Below are 15,161 nucleotides of genomic sequence, written 5' to 3'. Positions count from 1 at the left end.
ACTCCTGCTTGGAACTAATGCAAAGAGTTTAGCTATCAGTGCTGTGTCTGTTTTGCAGGGGTTACTCAAACTGGCTGCCTTCAACATTGAACTCTGGGTTAGGTGCCTGCTCCTTCCAGGAGTCAGTGAATCAGAGCAGGCAGTGGCATGAAGGTGATTCGAAGCTGAAGCCTGACTTGTTGCACACCAGAAAAACAGTACAGTATTTGGCTGGACTGACCCTGCAGCCATCTGGATTCACAAACAGCAAGAGAGCAGTAGAGTCAAGCAGATGTGATCTGGAGAGGAATGGCTAGGACAGACGTGTGTGTGTGGTCAGCTACATTTTCCTTTTTACCTCTACTGACTTCCACATTTAATTCCCCTCATCTTTGTCTCACAGAACACTCTATTTTCATATACTTTAACACACTTTAAGTTGCAGTATTCTTAAAGTACTTTTACTCTGGAATATGAGCTTCATAAAAATGTATCTGCCAAGCCAACAATGCTTTAAAATTCTTGCTTTGTATTTTAAACACTCTGAAGTTTTAACTTTAAGACCCGATTCTATCACTGCAGCAGAAAAATCTCATGTATAGGGTGAGACACGATCTTAAAAATTTAGTAAGACTGGTATCTTTTGTGGAAAATTTGAGGACAGGTTGCAACATCCCATATCATTATGGTTCCATCACAATTAGATACTTCTTGCTGGCCCCAAATCCCACATGGCTCCTAGGATAGATTCTGCAACAATTACCAATTGGGTGGCTCTTGGTCAAAATAGAGGCACTTGAACACATAGAAAAGATGCATTATGGATCAATCCATTTCTGCATGTATTGAGCTTGTTAGTACTCTGGTACACTACTTGGCTAGTGTGGATTTTTCACTGCCAAATGAGTTATTATGGAATTATTATTATGAGTTATTATGGAATTTTTTGCCAAGTAAAGCATGTGAGAACAGACATTCTTAAGCTGGACCCACAGGCTTGCACATTCACAAAGCTGCTGCAGCCAGAAACGCTGCCAGGGGCTGTGTGAGAGTACCAAAAACACAGGCATCCCTGGGCAGACTGACTCCTTCCCTGACATCATGGGTTCAAGAGATGGGATACTGAAACCAAAGATTCCAGGTCTGTGTCTGTCTCATCTGAGAACTCTCTCCGCTTGTTTGTCCAGCCTGTGTGGGTTCTGCTGGCAAAGAGAGACAGAGAGAGAGGTAAAAAAGAGACTGCTATTGGTTTGTTTTAAATCAGAATGCACTGAAATTACTAAAAGAAAAAATAAATAAAAAGGAGAAAAAAAGAAAAAAAATCCATGAAAGCTTAGGTAACAAGATATGGAAAGGCACATATATCACAGAAACAATAAGTGCTAGGGAACATCCTTTAGAGAAGAGAATGTTTGATGATTTGGAGAATCTGCCTATGTATAATTTATTAATTCCTTATGGCTGTTTTTTACTGGGTAATGCTTTAACCTCTGTGTGCTAAGAAGACAAGGAAAAGAAGTTAATGTCTATTCATGAAAAGGTCGATAGCTAAAGATTATCAGCACCTGAATACAAAAGGTTAAGGGCCATTTCTTTCCGCTATCTCTCCACAGGGGTCTAGATTTGGATAGCAGAAAATCCTAGACAAGAGAAAAAAGATATCAGATACTAATCCTTGGTCTTAAAAAAAAAAAATCACAGAGCCTATGTGACTCCTGTGAGACTCCAGGGGCTCAGAGACAAAGGCAGCTTGTTTAGGAGAACAGAGCCTGGGGGCAGCTCTCTGAGCAGGGAGACACCAGAGAAGATGAAAGACACTGCTGCCCAGGAGGGGAGGGAGAGGGAAAGCCAGACTGAGCCTCGAAGACAGGGTGGAAATGTCATCTTCAGATGCAAGAGAGTTGAGGAGTGACAGCAAAGAATGGTGGGCAAATTTAAAAGAGGCAAAGCATGGAGATCTTTTATTGCTCTGCCTAGAGATGTTTGCTGCTTCTCCAACTAATGGGGAAAAGTCAAAACCATCCTTTTTTTTGAATGATTGTAGAACCTACAGTGGCTACATAGCTTGGAAAATGTGATGCACGTGGCAAATTTGAGTAGCCTGATCATGGTAAGGGAAGTTAGCCCTGTGTGGTGGGTCCAAACACAGCAGGTGAAGACTGACCATGCGCACAGGAAAAGCTTGAAGTGCCTGGAAGCGTGAAATCGAGTTCATGGCCCTGTTACCAGGGAAAAAAAAATCTTCAAGTGTTATCTTAACTTGTGAGACTGCTGCAGGTTCCAGCTTCCCCATCTGATGAACAAGAGAGGGAACCAGCTGCCACGGCAGCAACTATATTTAGCAGTCTATTCTGGTATTGATGTATATATACCTGGTTCCTATTGCTTATAATGAGAATTATTCTGACAAAACACAAGGCGAACAGGCCTTTTAGGATTCAGTTCATACTAACAAAATGTCTAAGGAAAATTACCCTCTTTTTGTCCATGCTAAATTATTCCAGCTTTTCATTAATACTCATTAAGTTTCTAAGGGTTGGCATTTTTAGCAAAAAAATAGTTTTCACTGACAAAAAAAACCCACCCAGATAAATGAAGAAAATGTTTACTCAATTTAATAGGCATAATTTTCTCTTTTGGTGCTCAATTCAACATCAGGATCTGAAGTCAACAAAGGTTGGATCAGGGTCTACAATTTTTTTTAATTGGGCTCTTCTCATTTACACTGGAATATGTTGAAAACTCGGGGCTATAATGAACCATTGCATATGCGTACATGCAATGCTAGGAAATTAATAATGTCTTGAATTTGCTCAGTATTTGTACAGCATTCATGAGTAAATAACAAATAACTTGATAATATTAATGAAAAAAGGCCTGTGGAAAACCCACACAGCTGGAGAGAAACTTTTTTACTGCATGAAGCCCACTTTCTCTCCCACCAAGTTATTGTCACTACTCTGAATAACTTTTTTTCCCTCCAAGGGTAAAGTGACAGGCTTGCAATTTCTATATAAAATTGCCTGTTTTTTAACTGAAGTTTGTGTGCAAACCCTTTTATGTCTGGGTGATTTTAAGTGTAATCAATTTTATTGCAAATATATATATTTTTAATTAAATTATTTCTTTTGACAAAAATTAAGTTTCCAGAAACTTTAATAAATCTGATGGTTTATCACCATCTTCATTGTAACCTGTACTGTTTAGATGACTGAATCAGAATCCCATCATATAAGGCAACATCAACAATTTGTACATGAAATAATTGGGTCTTTTCAAAGTACCTCACTTCTGAAGCACACCTGACAGGATTTTACTTCCTAAGGAACTGAATTCAAAATAACTCTAAGAATGACACAACACATCATACACCGTAAATGGCATTTAGTGCTAAGCGTAAAGGACAGACACTATGGCATTTTGGTTAGTGAAAACTTGATCAGTATTCAGTCAGCCTGCCTTAAAATAGTCTATTAACAGCACTTTGCATCCTGCAGACAAATGGCTGTGTATGTTCTTTCCTTCAAAAACAGTTTTCACCTTTCACATTTTCAAAGAAAAAGACCAACCCAATATGTCCCAAGGGCAATGAACTGCAATGGTAAAAAGATGCCAAAATAAATAGAATAAGAAAATGCTTGAGATTTTCAATCACAATTTTTGCATTGTGGCTGGTACTATGTTCTCCAAGCTCATTGAGCTTTTGCACAAGGCAGAGGGAAGCCCTAAAACTCTGACATGACCACATAACTGAGTGCCAGCCCACAACTGTGCATATCATTAAATCGCTGACACCAGCATGGTTTTGACTTGGGTCAACTCTTGCAGAGACAGTATCTGCACAGCTGGGAGTCTCTCCTAACAGGCAGTGTGGGTGAAGCCACTCTGCTTTGTGGCTGTAAGACAGTTGGCTCTTTGGACATGAGCCATGCTATGCTGATTGGCCTCTGGGTAAGAGAACAGTTATTATTCCATTTTACTCATTAGTATAGACACTGCAATGGAATATTCTTGAAAGCGATTTAATTTCCTTTTAGCAGACCTCTCTTTTCTCCCACAGTTTCCTTAATGTCTTCTTGCCAAGTGAAGCTAACTGCTAACTCATGTGTTGCTGCTAAATATGATTAAATAAGATTAACAAAAGAATATTTGTCTCAGCTGCCCGATGATGAAAGCTGCCTCTCTCAGACATAAACAGAAAGCTCACGCTTCCTGGGTCAGAGCAAAATGTGGCAGTGGTGTGAGAGCTCCTGCTGATCATCTCCAGTTGCGGAAAATCAGGCACCATAGAGGAATTTCCTAGATGTAAGAGCATGTCTACAGAAAATATTAGTGTAGGAGACAGCAAAAGGTGCACAGCTGAAGTACCTGTGTAATGTCAGCCACTGAAACACACAACTTGTCCTAATGCAGCTTTTCAGAGACATATCCTAAGGTGGGGATGGCAGCAGGTCTGTCACCCTGTGGGCTCATGGGGCAAACCAGGGCTGTGTCTTTAGGCGTTGAGAACCGTGGAGCAATGATTGCTTGGCTCTGCAACCATAGCTGCAGTCTACAGCCCAAAACACACGCACACAACAGCTTGCCCTCTGTCTCTCTCTCCGCTACTCTAGAGTCATCCCTGGAAACATGGCGAAGAAAATGGGAACATCAACCTGGGTTGGAAAACATCATATACCAGCATCTAGTTGCATTGTCTGATGAGTCTACTTCCTTAGTGCACATTTAACCAAGGAAGAAACCACTGTCACCATACAGTTACCTGGAGGACGCCATCATCTCAAGTCACACCTTCTTTGTGGTCTCACTTCAATTTGAGTGAATCTTACCGATGGGGTAAAAAATAGGTTGTTCTCTAAAAGTGACAGCTGAAGGCATCAAACCCCAGGCTCCCAGCAGTGTGGATCCCTGCTATTACCCAAATTTCTTCTTCTTTCATTGGGACTGATAGCACAGATCCTTTCTGGTATTAATATGCATAATTCTGTTGGCCTCAGAGGAGCTGCAGCAGGGATATACAGAACGAGAATCTGTCTGGCCCTTTGCCATTAATAACAAAGAATCATTTCTCTTTATTGGAACAAGATGGTGATTGCGCCTCTTCTCTAGCTTTGTGGAACACTCTAAACAGAGGGAAAAATTAGTAAGTATTTTACAGTATTATTTTTTTATAGCAGAGAGACTGGGTAATTCATTTTGGATTCTCTCTTGCTTTGTCAAATATCAGGGTGTATGCACTCACTACAAAACAGCAATTTTGAAAATTAATTCCACCACATTAGCACGATTGTGTTTCACCAGCTTTTTTAGAGTAGCTTGCCTTTTCCTAACACAAAGCCTTTGCACATCATCTACTTGTGTTCTAAAAAGAAGTCTTTTTCCTCTTTGATTCCAAAAAAGGTCAGATTTTGCTGTATTTGAGAATGTCAGGGCCCCAGCACATGGTGGCTAATGCCACAGAAAGTACCTCTGTGTCCCGCCTTGGGACCTGGAGGACCAAAAGGCTGATTACCTTTGAATGACATTTGTTGTAAATCTTATTCCCACCATCAGAGTTTCCATCTTGATCTCCTGTTTCCACTAAACTATTTATAGCTTTTGCCTTTTTAAGGTGATTTCTTTTTCCTTGACACAGAGATTTATTAAGTTCAAGGTTTAAATATACAGCATACTTCAAACCTCAAAGTCCTCTGAGACACTATTTTCAACAACAAAAGTGACAGCAACAAAAAATCCAAGTGTGACAATTGAGAGGGACTGTTGATATGCAGCAAATTAATGGTTGGTTGACATTATCACTGTTAGTATTTTACTGCCATTTTACAGTGTTTTGTGCCTGAGACTCTATATGTTAAGGGACAATGGAGTGATGTTTACGTATCTGGTTTTAATGCATTGGCTCTGAAGGTTAATTGATAGTTGAAAACCACAATGTGGGCAATAAAACACGTGTCATGCATAGTGACCAAACTAGGAGCAGCTTCCGTTCAGATGAGCTGATAACAAGTAACAGGTCACCTGGAGAGAGACTCTGATGATCTGAGAAAGCCTAAAAGGGACAGGAGCTATGAAAAGTGAGGAATCTCCCCACAGCCGTTTGGATGGAGAAAGGGGTAATGAAGAGACCCTGGCTGCAGCAAACACACAGAGAAACTCCAAGGCACCACATACCGATGGCACATCACGAAAGCTGCCAAGGTATGAGGAGTCAAGGGGATGATGGTGTACATAGGTATGCCTCCACTGTAGTCACTGCAGCTTATATGGACAAAGTCAAAATATCTTTAGCTAGGCTGCTAATTTTTCTCTAGCAGCACAAAGTATAGCATGGACTGCTAATTGTTGCTGAGAAGCTGGAGAAGCTCCAGACAGAGCTTGCTGAAGCTCCACAGTGCTGCCATTCTCAAAACTAGTGGTACTCAGACTAGCTGGAGGAAAACTTCCCTAGGTAATTCACTGCAGACAGTATCTGCCGTAGAAAAGATACTGTACAAATGAGCTGAATGCCACTGAGTGGTAAGAAGGGCAACGTTAATAGGTGAGTATTGGAGGTTGGATTAGATAGCTTGAACTATGTCTTGATGTTTCTGGGATTTAGTGCCTTGGGTGAAATGACATGTTTTCCAAATACTCTTGGGTATGCTTTTTATTTATTTGAATAGGAAAGACAAAAAGAACAATACTGAAGGAATGCAATGAACAGCATGCATCAGCCAAAAAAACGCTGTAATTGCTCTGAAATTTAGGATACTAAAAGCAAAGCCTTGCTCTGAAAGTTTTCTTGAAAGATTGCAATGAAAGCAATTGATATTTTATGCATCTGATACATTTTTAATATGTTTCTGACACTTTGGAGTGTGTCTGTTTTCAATGAAACTGAACAAGAAAGGTAATGTCAGCAAACTGGGTTTGCTTCTAAGATTCCATATCTCCTCTCTCTCCCATTGCCTCTTTTCTGCTTGAAGTTGCTGTGTTTCTCATGAAACTTTTCCAGGAGTTTCTCATTGGGCTCAGTCACAGAAGCCAACCTGAATTTCCCCATAAGGTGCTGTGCTGAGGGCAGCCTTCTCATCTTCCTTCCAATGTTGGCCAGCAATTTCTTTCCAGCAGCGAGACCACAATAAAACACACTGCTAGAGCAGAGGTAGCTATTGCACTAGTGCCATGCAGCAAAGTGGGTCTTGTTCCACCCCTAGACTGCTGCAGAAAGCAAGAGGAGTGTTTAGAAATATACTGCTGATTACCATATTTGTGTTCTGTAATTCTTCACATGTCCGACTCCACTAGGAGCTTAACTGCAGTCAGTGGGATCTTACAGTCATTAACATTTACAAGGCAGCAGTTCACAGTTGTTGAACTAACAACCTACCTCTAAGAAACTGATTTTTCTCCCTTCTAAGTATTGACACGTGCTCCACTGACTGTGATGCTTATTCACAGTGACAGTGTGTTTGGTAGGATTTCATGTTTTCACAGGATTTGTCTTGTGCAGACAGTTTCTAATTTACCTCTGCTCTTGTTTTAATTCAATCAGCTGATGGAGTGCAGCTGATCTCACAGCACATATGTTCAGGTTTGAAAAAAAAACCTGAATATTTGATGGGTTGATCCTTAATGCTTTCTGCTAAAGAATTAGCAAGCCTGCTAATGAGCCAAGGGATCCCAAGTGGGGAAGGGGAAAAATACAGAATTAGATTCTGGTTTCAGTCAGTTTTTACATTGCTCAAATATGAAATATTGTGCTTTACACGCTCTTGATTAGTTTCACAGGGTAGAGAGAGTCAAGCAAATTACTCATCAAAGCCATCACACTTAAAATGCCACATTTCCCTAAGAGGGTCTCCTGTGGTCATGGTGTGTCACAACCTATTTGCAAGGGCACTTGCTGGTGCTCAGCCCTGGGCAGGAGGCTTACAGTACCAAGCAGAACTGTCCTTCACTGGAAAGGATATTCACAGGAAGAGTCTGAGTCTTTTTCACTGCCTCTCCAACTGCTTTTTCTATCTAAAAGAAACGTACCTGTCCTCCATCCCACATGCTATCCTGCCTCTCCGTTGCTCCATGTCACCCCAGAGGAGGTGGTTTCTTCTTTCCCTGTCTTCCTGTTGCTCCATTAGTTTCCCGCTGTTCTCTGCAGCCTGAAGCCAAACACTGTTCGCAGGCCGAGCACTCAAACTACGCCTGTCTCTCCAGTTCAATGACACCTCTCACATCAACACAAAAAATCCCAGGGAATTCACAAGAAACATCTTCAATAATTAAAAGCTCAGCCTGCCTTTGGGTTTCCTTTCAACCAAGCTATGGTAACTCCAGGAAATCGCAGCTAAGACTGTAAGAGTAACCAGATCAATCCCCCTCCACTTAGATCTTACAAGCCAAGAACTGCCTGCACTTGACACACGCCCTTTCTCTTTAAATCCACAGCAAATAGAGTGCATCTGATATTGGCTGCAACACTTAGTGGAGAGACAGGACTCCTGCTGCTCTCCTTTTTCATAGGTACTACAGCAAAATAAATGTTTACTCCAAATCCCACCACTCACAACAAAATACACAGTTCCATGTACTAATACAATCAAACAGAAATCCATTAAAATTACTAATCTTGTTTAGCAAGCCTGTGTTTTAGTGAGGAAGTGAATAGGTTGGCTTTGGCAGTATCTCAGGAGCTCAGGTAGCAACTGCTCCAAGCACAGTGGAATAAAGGATATTTTTGTAGTCTTAACTCTTATTTTCTGCTTCAAAGTTTTCTACGATGTCCTCTACCAACAATGCAAAAACTTACAAAGAATTGCCTTTTACAGCTACTATCAAGCAATGAGGCTTTTCTGTCTTGATTTGACATTACATCTGTAACTTGGTCTTACTGGATGTTATTTACATTGAAAGCTGTCTTAGAAGTTTCTCTGTCCTCAACATGCGTGCCTGCAGCTGGACAGAGAAGTCACTATGCTTTGAGGAAGTTGCTATAAATTAGTGCATGGGTTTGGATGAGGTTCAGGATTCCTGCAGTGATTATAAACTCAGCAGGAGTCCTTACAACAGCTCCAATATCGACAGGGTTACTGTATTGTTAATCAACCTCCTTCAGGACTGGAAGAGGTTCTGTGTCTCATTTCTTGGGGGTTTTCTCTGGAAGCTGCAGTTTTGTGCAGAAAGATCTGTCAATTTACACAGTCTACAAAACTCTGTTACGTTTGATAAAACAACATACAAAAAAGATGCTAGACTTAAGCTGTGGTACCCTGCACTTCATCAGACAGCACAAAGTCTACAAATTCTTGTTGTAGTGCAAAATAAGATTTGGTGATTTTAAAGCTATGCCTAAATTGATTTTGCAGCCCAGCTCCAGGTGTTAGCTCTAGTCGTGTCCTGAAACCAGAGGGTGACAAGATCTCTTCACAAACCAGCACTTTCCTCCTCTTACCTGTTGGGGGAAGGAAATACAGGGAAGCAGATCGAGCAGACTTGGGGCACACTTTCTGCTTCCCTTTGTCTTGACTGGGGAGACACGGACATGTCATGGAAGTACTTATCCCTTGGAAATGCCACAGCCTGATTCATGCTATCTAGAAAGAGAGGATGTTTTCTACTTTGTGTGTGTAACAGCTAAAATAAGGTGCAATGTTCCTTAAAAAGATAAATTTAAAGTATCTTCTTCCTCCTGCTGACGCTCCATACAGTACAGTAGTTCATTCAATAATAAACATATTTCAGTACATCAGCCAACTTTTCTGAGGGGAACAGAAGGATTGCAGCTCCTGTGGCTTTTCACTGTCTGCTTTTGGGCACCTGTATGGGAATTGTATATACTCTGTCCAAAAAGAGGCTAAACTTTGGCTTCACAATGTAAATAGCACCTCCAACAGAAACATGGAAATGGTACTCCTTATAAACAATCTGTTTCAGAAAACGGAAAAATCTGTGTAAAAACTGAATGGATCTGCTCAGGACAAAAACAGAGCATGGAGAGAGCTAGAAAAGTCTGGATGCCAGTAATTTATAAAGTCAGTAGCAATAGCACATTATTATTGTTACCGTTTTCACTAATTGTCAGTAACAACAACCACTGCTGATCTGGATTTGTACTGTGAGAGTACCTAAGCACTGCTTATGTACTACACAGCTGTTCCTTGACACAGAAAGTTCACTTTTCAGGACATAAGAAAGAAAATGGATATATCTGACCTGACTGGACACCATAAGTGACAAGTTGAACAATAATGTTCAAGCACGAGAAACGGTGCTATAGCCCTGAGCTCAGCATTGTTTTTTCCACGGTCCTTGTGAAAAAGGAGATTCTTAAGAGGGGATTTGAAGGTAGGTAATTGCAAAAGTGTCAAGGCTCTTTTCATATCTGACGAGAATTGTGGCAGAAATTAATTGATGTAAAACTTAGCAACATCGTGATGGAGAAGGCATCACCAGATAAGCTAAAGTGAGAGCTGTTAGCATGGACTTGGTAGACTTCAGGCCTTAAAATCAGAGACAAATAGCTGTACTTGATGTGGTAGAAAAGAAGATGACAGTGGTGAGATGTGAAGACAAATGTCTTTGGGCAAGATGTCAAGCTAGGAAAATGATCTGCACAGCAGCATGAATGGAGGTGGGTAACACTGCATTTGTCAAAACCAAGGAAAAGATGTTGCAGCAATCAAAGTGTGTAATGAGAATTTGGATCTGAGACTTATACCTCTGTGAATAAAGAGCTTCAGCTAGAAATGCTATAGAGAAACAGTCTGCAAGATTTATGCATAGTCTTAGACAGATAAAGATAAGGGAAGTCCAGAATAGAAAGTGATACCCAGGTTGCAGACCTGGAGGATAGGCAGATTGGACAGGTTACCCATGATGACTGAGTACTCATGTGAGGACAAGAGCGAGGAGACGAAAATGATATGGTCTCTATTTTAGCCATGCCAGGCCTCTGCAGGTAGTGATACACAGAAGCAACATGTGGCTTTTGAACTGTGTGGTTGTCTTATTTGTTTTTTCAGGGAAGACTTTGTGAATAAATCCTCACAAATAAAAGTGTCCTATCCGTCCAAGAACGTCCTGAATGCTTCATCATGAAGCTTCACAAAAGTATTTCCTGAGTAATATTCTCAAGGGAAAAGGAGAGAAGCAGCTGTGTTCACTGATTTTGAGATGCACCTTGCCATCCCTAGTCATACAGTGCATTTTTCTTCTCAGCTGAGGTCTTTTACACATCCATGTGTGCCTGCATGCAAGGAACCATGTCTCTTTCTACATTTTTTTGCCTAATTGCACAAGCCAAATTTTACAACCTAAGGAGTAAGAGCAGCTTCTTTGACTGTTCATTTTAAAAGCCTTGAATAAAAAGGGGTGAACGAGCCTCACATAATATCATGAATTAATGATATTTGCTACTAATTTGCAACAAAACAGCAAGGACTGAGGCTAAGGCTCATTGAATATACAGTTTCAGTTCTACAAAAGCCTGCTTTGTAAATGTTAGCTAAGTAATAGCTCTGCCAGTGAAGCCATAAGCAATACATCATTGTCACCTTTCGATAAACTATTTGTCCAGTTTAAGAATTAAATACTACATTTAACATATTCAGAGAAAATGGATAAATGCCTTTAGAAACAACAGGCTTAATGCACTACTAATCTCTCAACCAAATATTTATAGCTCTGCAGTTTACAAACAATTTCAAACATTTGGGTAGCAGATATCCAAGAGGTGGAAGTGCACACATTAATAGGGATGTTTTACCATTCTATCTACCTTGTTTGGTGTTTCAATCACTCATATCAGATTTATAAGCATTACCAATTATTGAACTATCAATTCAGAAAAAGAACTGAAAAAAAATCACAATTTAAAATAGATGGAGATATTTAATTGTTTATAAATCTATCTGCCTCAGAAAACAATCAAAATCAAAGCTGATTCAAGTCAAGATTTGTCTGGATGTGTATTAATTTGCTCCACAGAAATAAACTAGAAATTACTAAGATAAAAGAAATAATAAAGAAATGCAGAAATAACTATGGATTTTGCACATTGTCATTATATAATGGACATAATGGACATAATGACATTACATAATGGATTCTAATTAAATCCAGGTGGAAAATGACCTTCCTAGACCTCCCTTCAAAATTAAGATTTTTGACAGTCATGATTAATGGAAACATGCACTTTGCATGGTTTGTAAACCTCAAACATCATTGTACATTTCAGTTTGTAATTTATCCCATTATCTGCTTCTGCATGCATGAAGGTCAGCTGTACTGGCACAAAGTAGCAGTGAGATCCAGAGGCTCTGGAAGGTTGTTTTCACAGATTTTTCAATTATTTTTCATGTGGAAGTAATTTTGCCTATTTTTTCCTTAGAAGGATGACAATCTAAAAGAGTAATATTTTTTAACAGCAGTAGTTACAATATTCTTGTTATTCTCTTGTCTTTTTAGAGTAAAGGAAACAGTACTGGAAAAGAAGTAATTTTAAGGATTCCTACCCGCAATATTTCTTCAATGCAGCTATTGTCTCCTGTTCCACTGTCCTATAAACAAAATAAGAAAACAGTTTGTTTGTATTTTAAAAAGAAATAACAAATAGCAAGTCTGAGGACACGGTTGTCACATGAAATATATTCCAACCTCTGCTGCAGTTTCAAAATGAGGCCAAGACTTTCCAGCATCTGAAAAGTTGCACTGCTTAAAATTCTCAAATTATTCCCCATCAACACCACAAGAAGATGTAATATTTGCAATATGATTGTGTAAATTCATAGGATTTTGTTTACACCACTTTAGGGGGTAGTTCCTGCTGTTTTGGATATACTGCATATGAGTAAGCTTAAGCAAAACTGTTATTGCATGTACTATACAGATCTAATACGTGCATTTATGCATATTAAATAAATAACACCTCTTCACGTCCTTTGTGTCACCTCTGCAGTGACACTGCCTATGTGGAGCCTGATGATATATATGGTAGAGGCAATTGTGATGCTGAGGGGAGAGCTGCAGAGACTGCAACACTTACGGCAAAACTGAGCATGGGGTAGGCAGCACGGCAGTCCTCAGAAGGCTGTAATTTCCTAAAATGCTGACCCTCAACCCACCTGTACATTGTGGGACTGAGGGCACAGGAGAATTCTGAAGGGTATGGCTTATTCCAGAATCATTATGGAGAGGGGAAAAAAGAGATTAGGCACAACAACTATTCCTGTTACAGGAACCATGCAGCTGGTGCCTCACCTACATGCTCAGCTTGGTTGTTTGTTAGGACTCAAACTTCTCCAAGAAAAGACGACGCAGTGTAGGACACCAGACTGCCATATCAATGCCATCCCCTTCCTACCCCCTGCCCACACTCCCACTGCCCGTTACAACTGGGAAGAGAGGGCACATCACAGATGGAGGCTGAGGGAGTACTTGTCTCCTGCAGCTCTCCACAAGATATGTGTGACTGTTGCATAAAGCAAGTTGCCTGTGTGTTTACTTTAACACACTAAATACCCTGACAGTTCCCCAAAGAAAGGTTTTCTTCCTTTTGCAGAACAGAAATAACTCAGGAAGCAGGAGACTGAGGCTTGAGGTCTTCCCACATGCAAAGGGGCGAGTTGAAAAAAAGCCCAGTACGATTCACTACTGTCCCCAAAGAGCTAGCAGGGAGGTGGGTCTTGCTTTCTATTCTCATTTTCAAAAAACACTTGAAGCCTCTGAGTTTTCAAGTGACCAACTGGAGAAATATAAAACAAATTTGATTTTCCAAAGTGCTGAGCTCACTTGGAAATTGGACTTCTCTACCATGTCTGTATTTGGACACCCAAAAAATCACAACGCACTTTCAAAAATGGTTACCTGTGTGCCTACCAGACCCAGATGATCCCACTATCCAGTTTGTGCAAGTCCTACTCCCAGATACTGTCATTTCCACTCTCCAGCCAAAGCTGAGTGACTGAGGAGGTCTGGATCTTCAGTTGTTCATATCCTACCAGCTGCAACCAAGGTCAGAAGTACAACAGCCATGCATATGCAAGGAAACAATTTACATTTAATATCTTTTTGTGTCTGTTATTTCACGCCAATTCATAGAAAGTCGTAAGTGCTTTATTGTCAGCACTCCTGCTAAATCTTTGCCAAATATGGCTCTTGATTGTTAAACAAATGAATCACATAAACTCTTTTTGGCGCAACAGTCTGTCAGCTTTACAGTTCACCAGGAGTTACACCACTGATTTCAAAGGCAAAGGAACTAAGCATGCTATAAAGTCAGACTTTGGAGAATTACTCATATCTGATGAGCAGATGCTGAAGAGAAGCTGCCACCCTTGAGCAAAGAGCCCTGTTCTGCTCTCAGCCCTGTCCTCGAGGAGCTGTGCAATGCAAGGGTTCAAGTGCAAGAATTCATATTGCCAACAAAGCTGGTCAGACAGACAGAAACATCACAACAATCTCTGAGTATTTAAGCATTTTAAAATTGATATTAGCTAATTTTTATTTCTCTATTTTCTGTGAATTTCCCTCCATTTTGTCCCTTTCCTTTCCCAAACCCTCGCCTATGACTTGTTATCCCATTAACAGCAGTGGAGACTGTAAAGCTCTCATCGTGAGCACCTTGATTACAGAGCAACACATTTACTACTTGACTATTTGCTATTCTAGCCCATTGCCATATTGAGAAAGGATGAGATGACCTATCATCTTATGCTATATACAAAACATTGAACATATGGTAAAACTATGCTCTCTATTTTTGTGTGAAGACAAAAATACTGAAGGTAAATTTGGCAACATGCTATTTCAGACTAGGTTTAGAGACATATCTCTGTTATAAAATCAAATATCCTTCTTAGAAGTGTAATGAAATAAGTTTGTAAATACTCATCAGCAAGAAACTACACTTTCCATTACCACAGAACTAAAACTTAAGGTATCACGTATTCTCTGTAGTACATCATATCTCCTGGCAGGAAGTAAAAAAAACTTTTCAGATCTCTCTCTCTCAGAAGGAAAAAAAAAAAAACATCTGGAAACACAAAACCAAACACAAGATATGCAACACTGAAAAGGATATTTTGAAAAAAAGCTTTAATTTCTGCATTTTCTTCTTTGTTATTCAACTCTCGAGTACTAAACATAAATTCCTTAATTTATTTTCGCTTTGAATACTTGTAAAGTTTTTACATTATTGTTGATATAAA

The 15,161-nt window shown here is 40.0% G+C and overlaps 1 protein-coding gene across 1 annotated transcript in view; it reads right to left on the bottom strand.

Annotated features, from left to right (window-relative positions):
• Positions 1–15,161, bottom strand: part of AFF3 (ALF transcription elongation factor 3) — a 327,140-nt gene that overhangs the window by 169,684 nt on the left and 142,295 nt on the right. Inside the window, exon 4 of the mRNA XM_061998729.1 lies at positions 12,468–12,512. Coding sequence (XP_061854713.1) covers positions 12,468–12,512 — 45 coding nt within the window. The remainder of the gene's footprint in view (positions 1–12,467; positions 12,513–15,161) is intronic.

The sequence above is a fragment of the Colius striatus genome, chromosome 1 (genome assembly GCF_028858725.1).
Source record: "Colius striatus isolate bColStr4 chromosome 1, bColStr4.1.hap1, whole genome shotgun sequence".
NCBI classification, from domain to species: Eukaryota; Metazoa; Chordata; class Aves; order Coliiformes; family Coliidae; genus Colius; species Colius striatus.
Note: the sequence above shows the minus strand (reverse complement) of the source record. Positions and strands in the feature narration are given on the sequence as shown.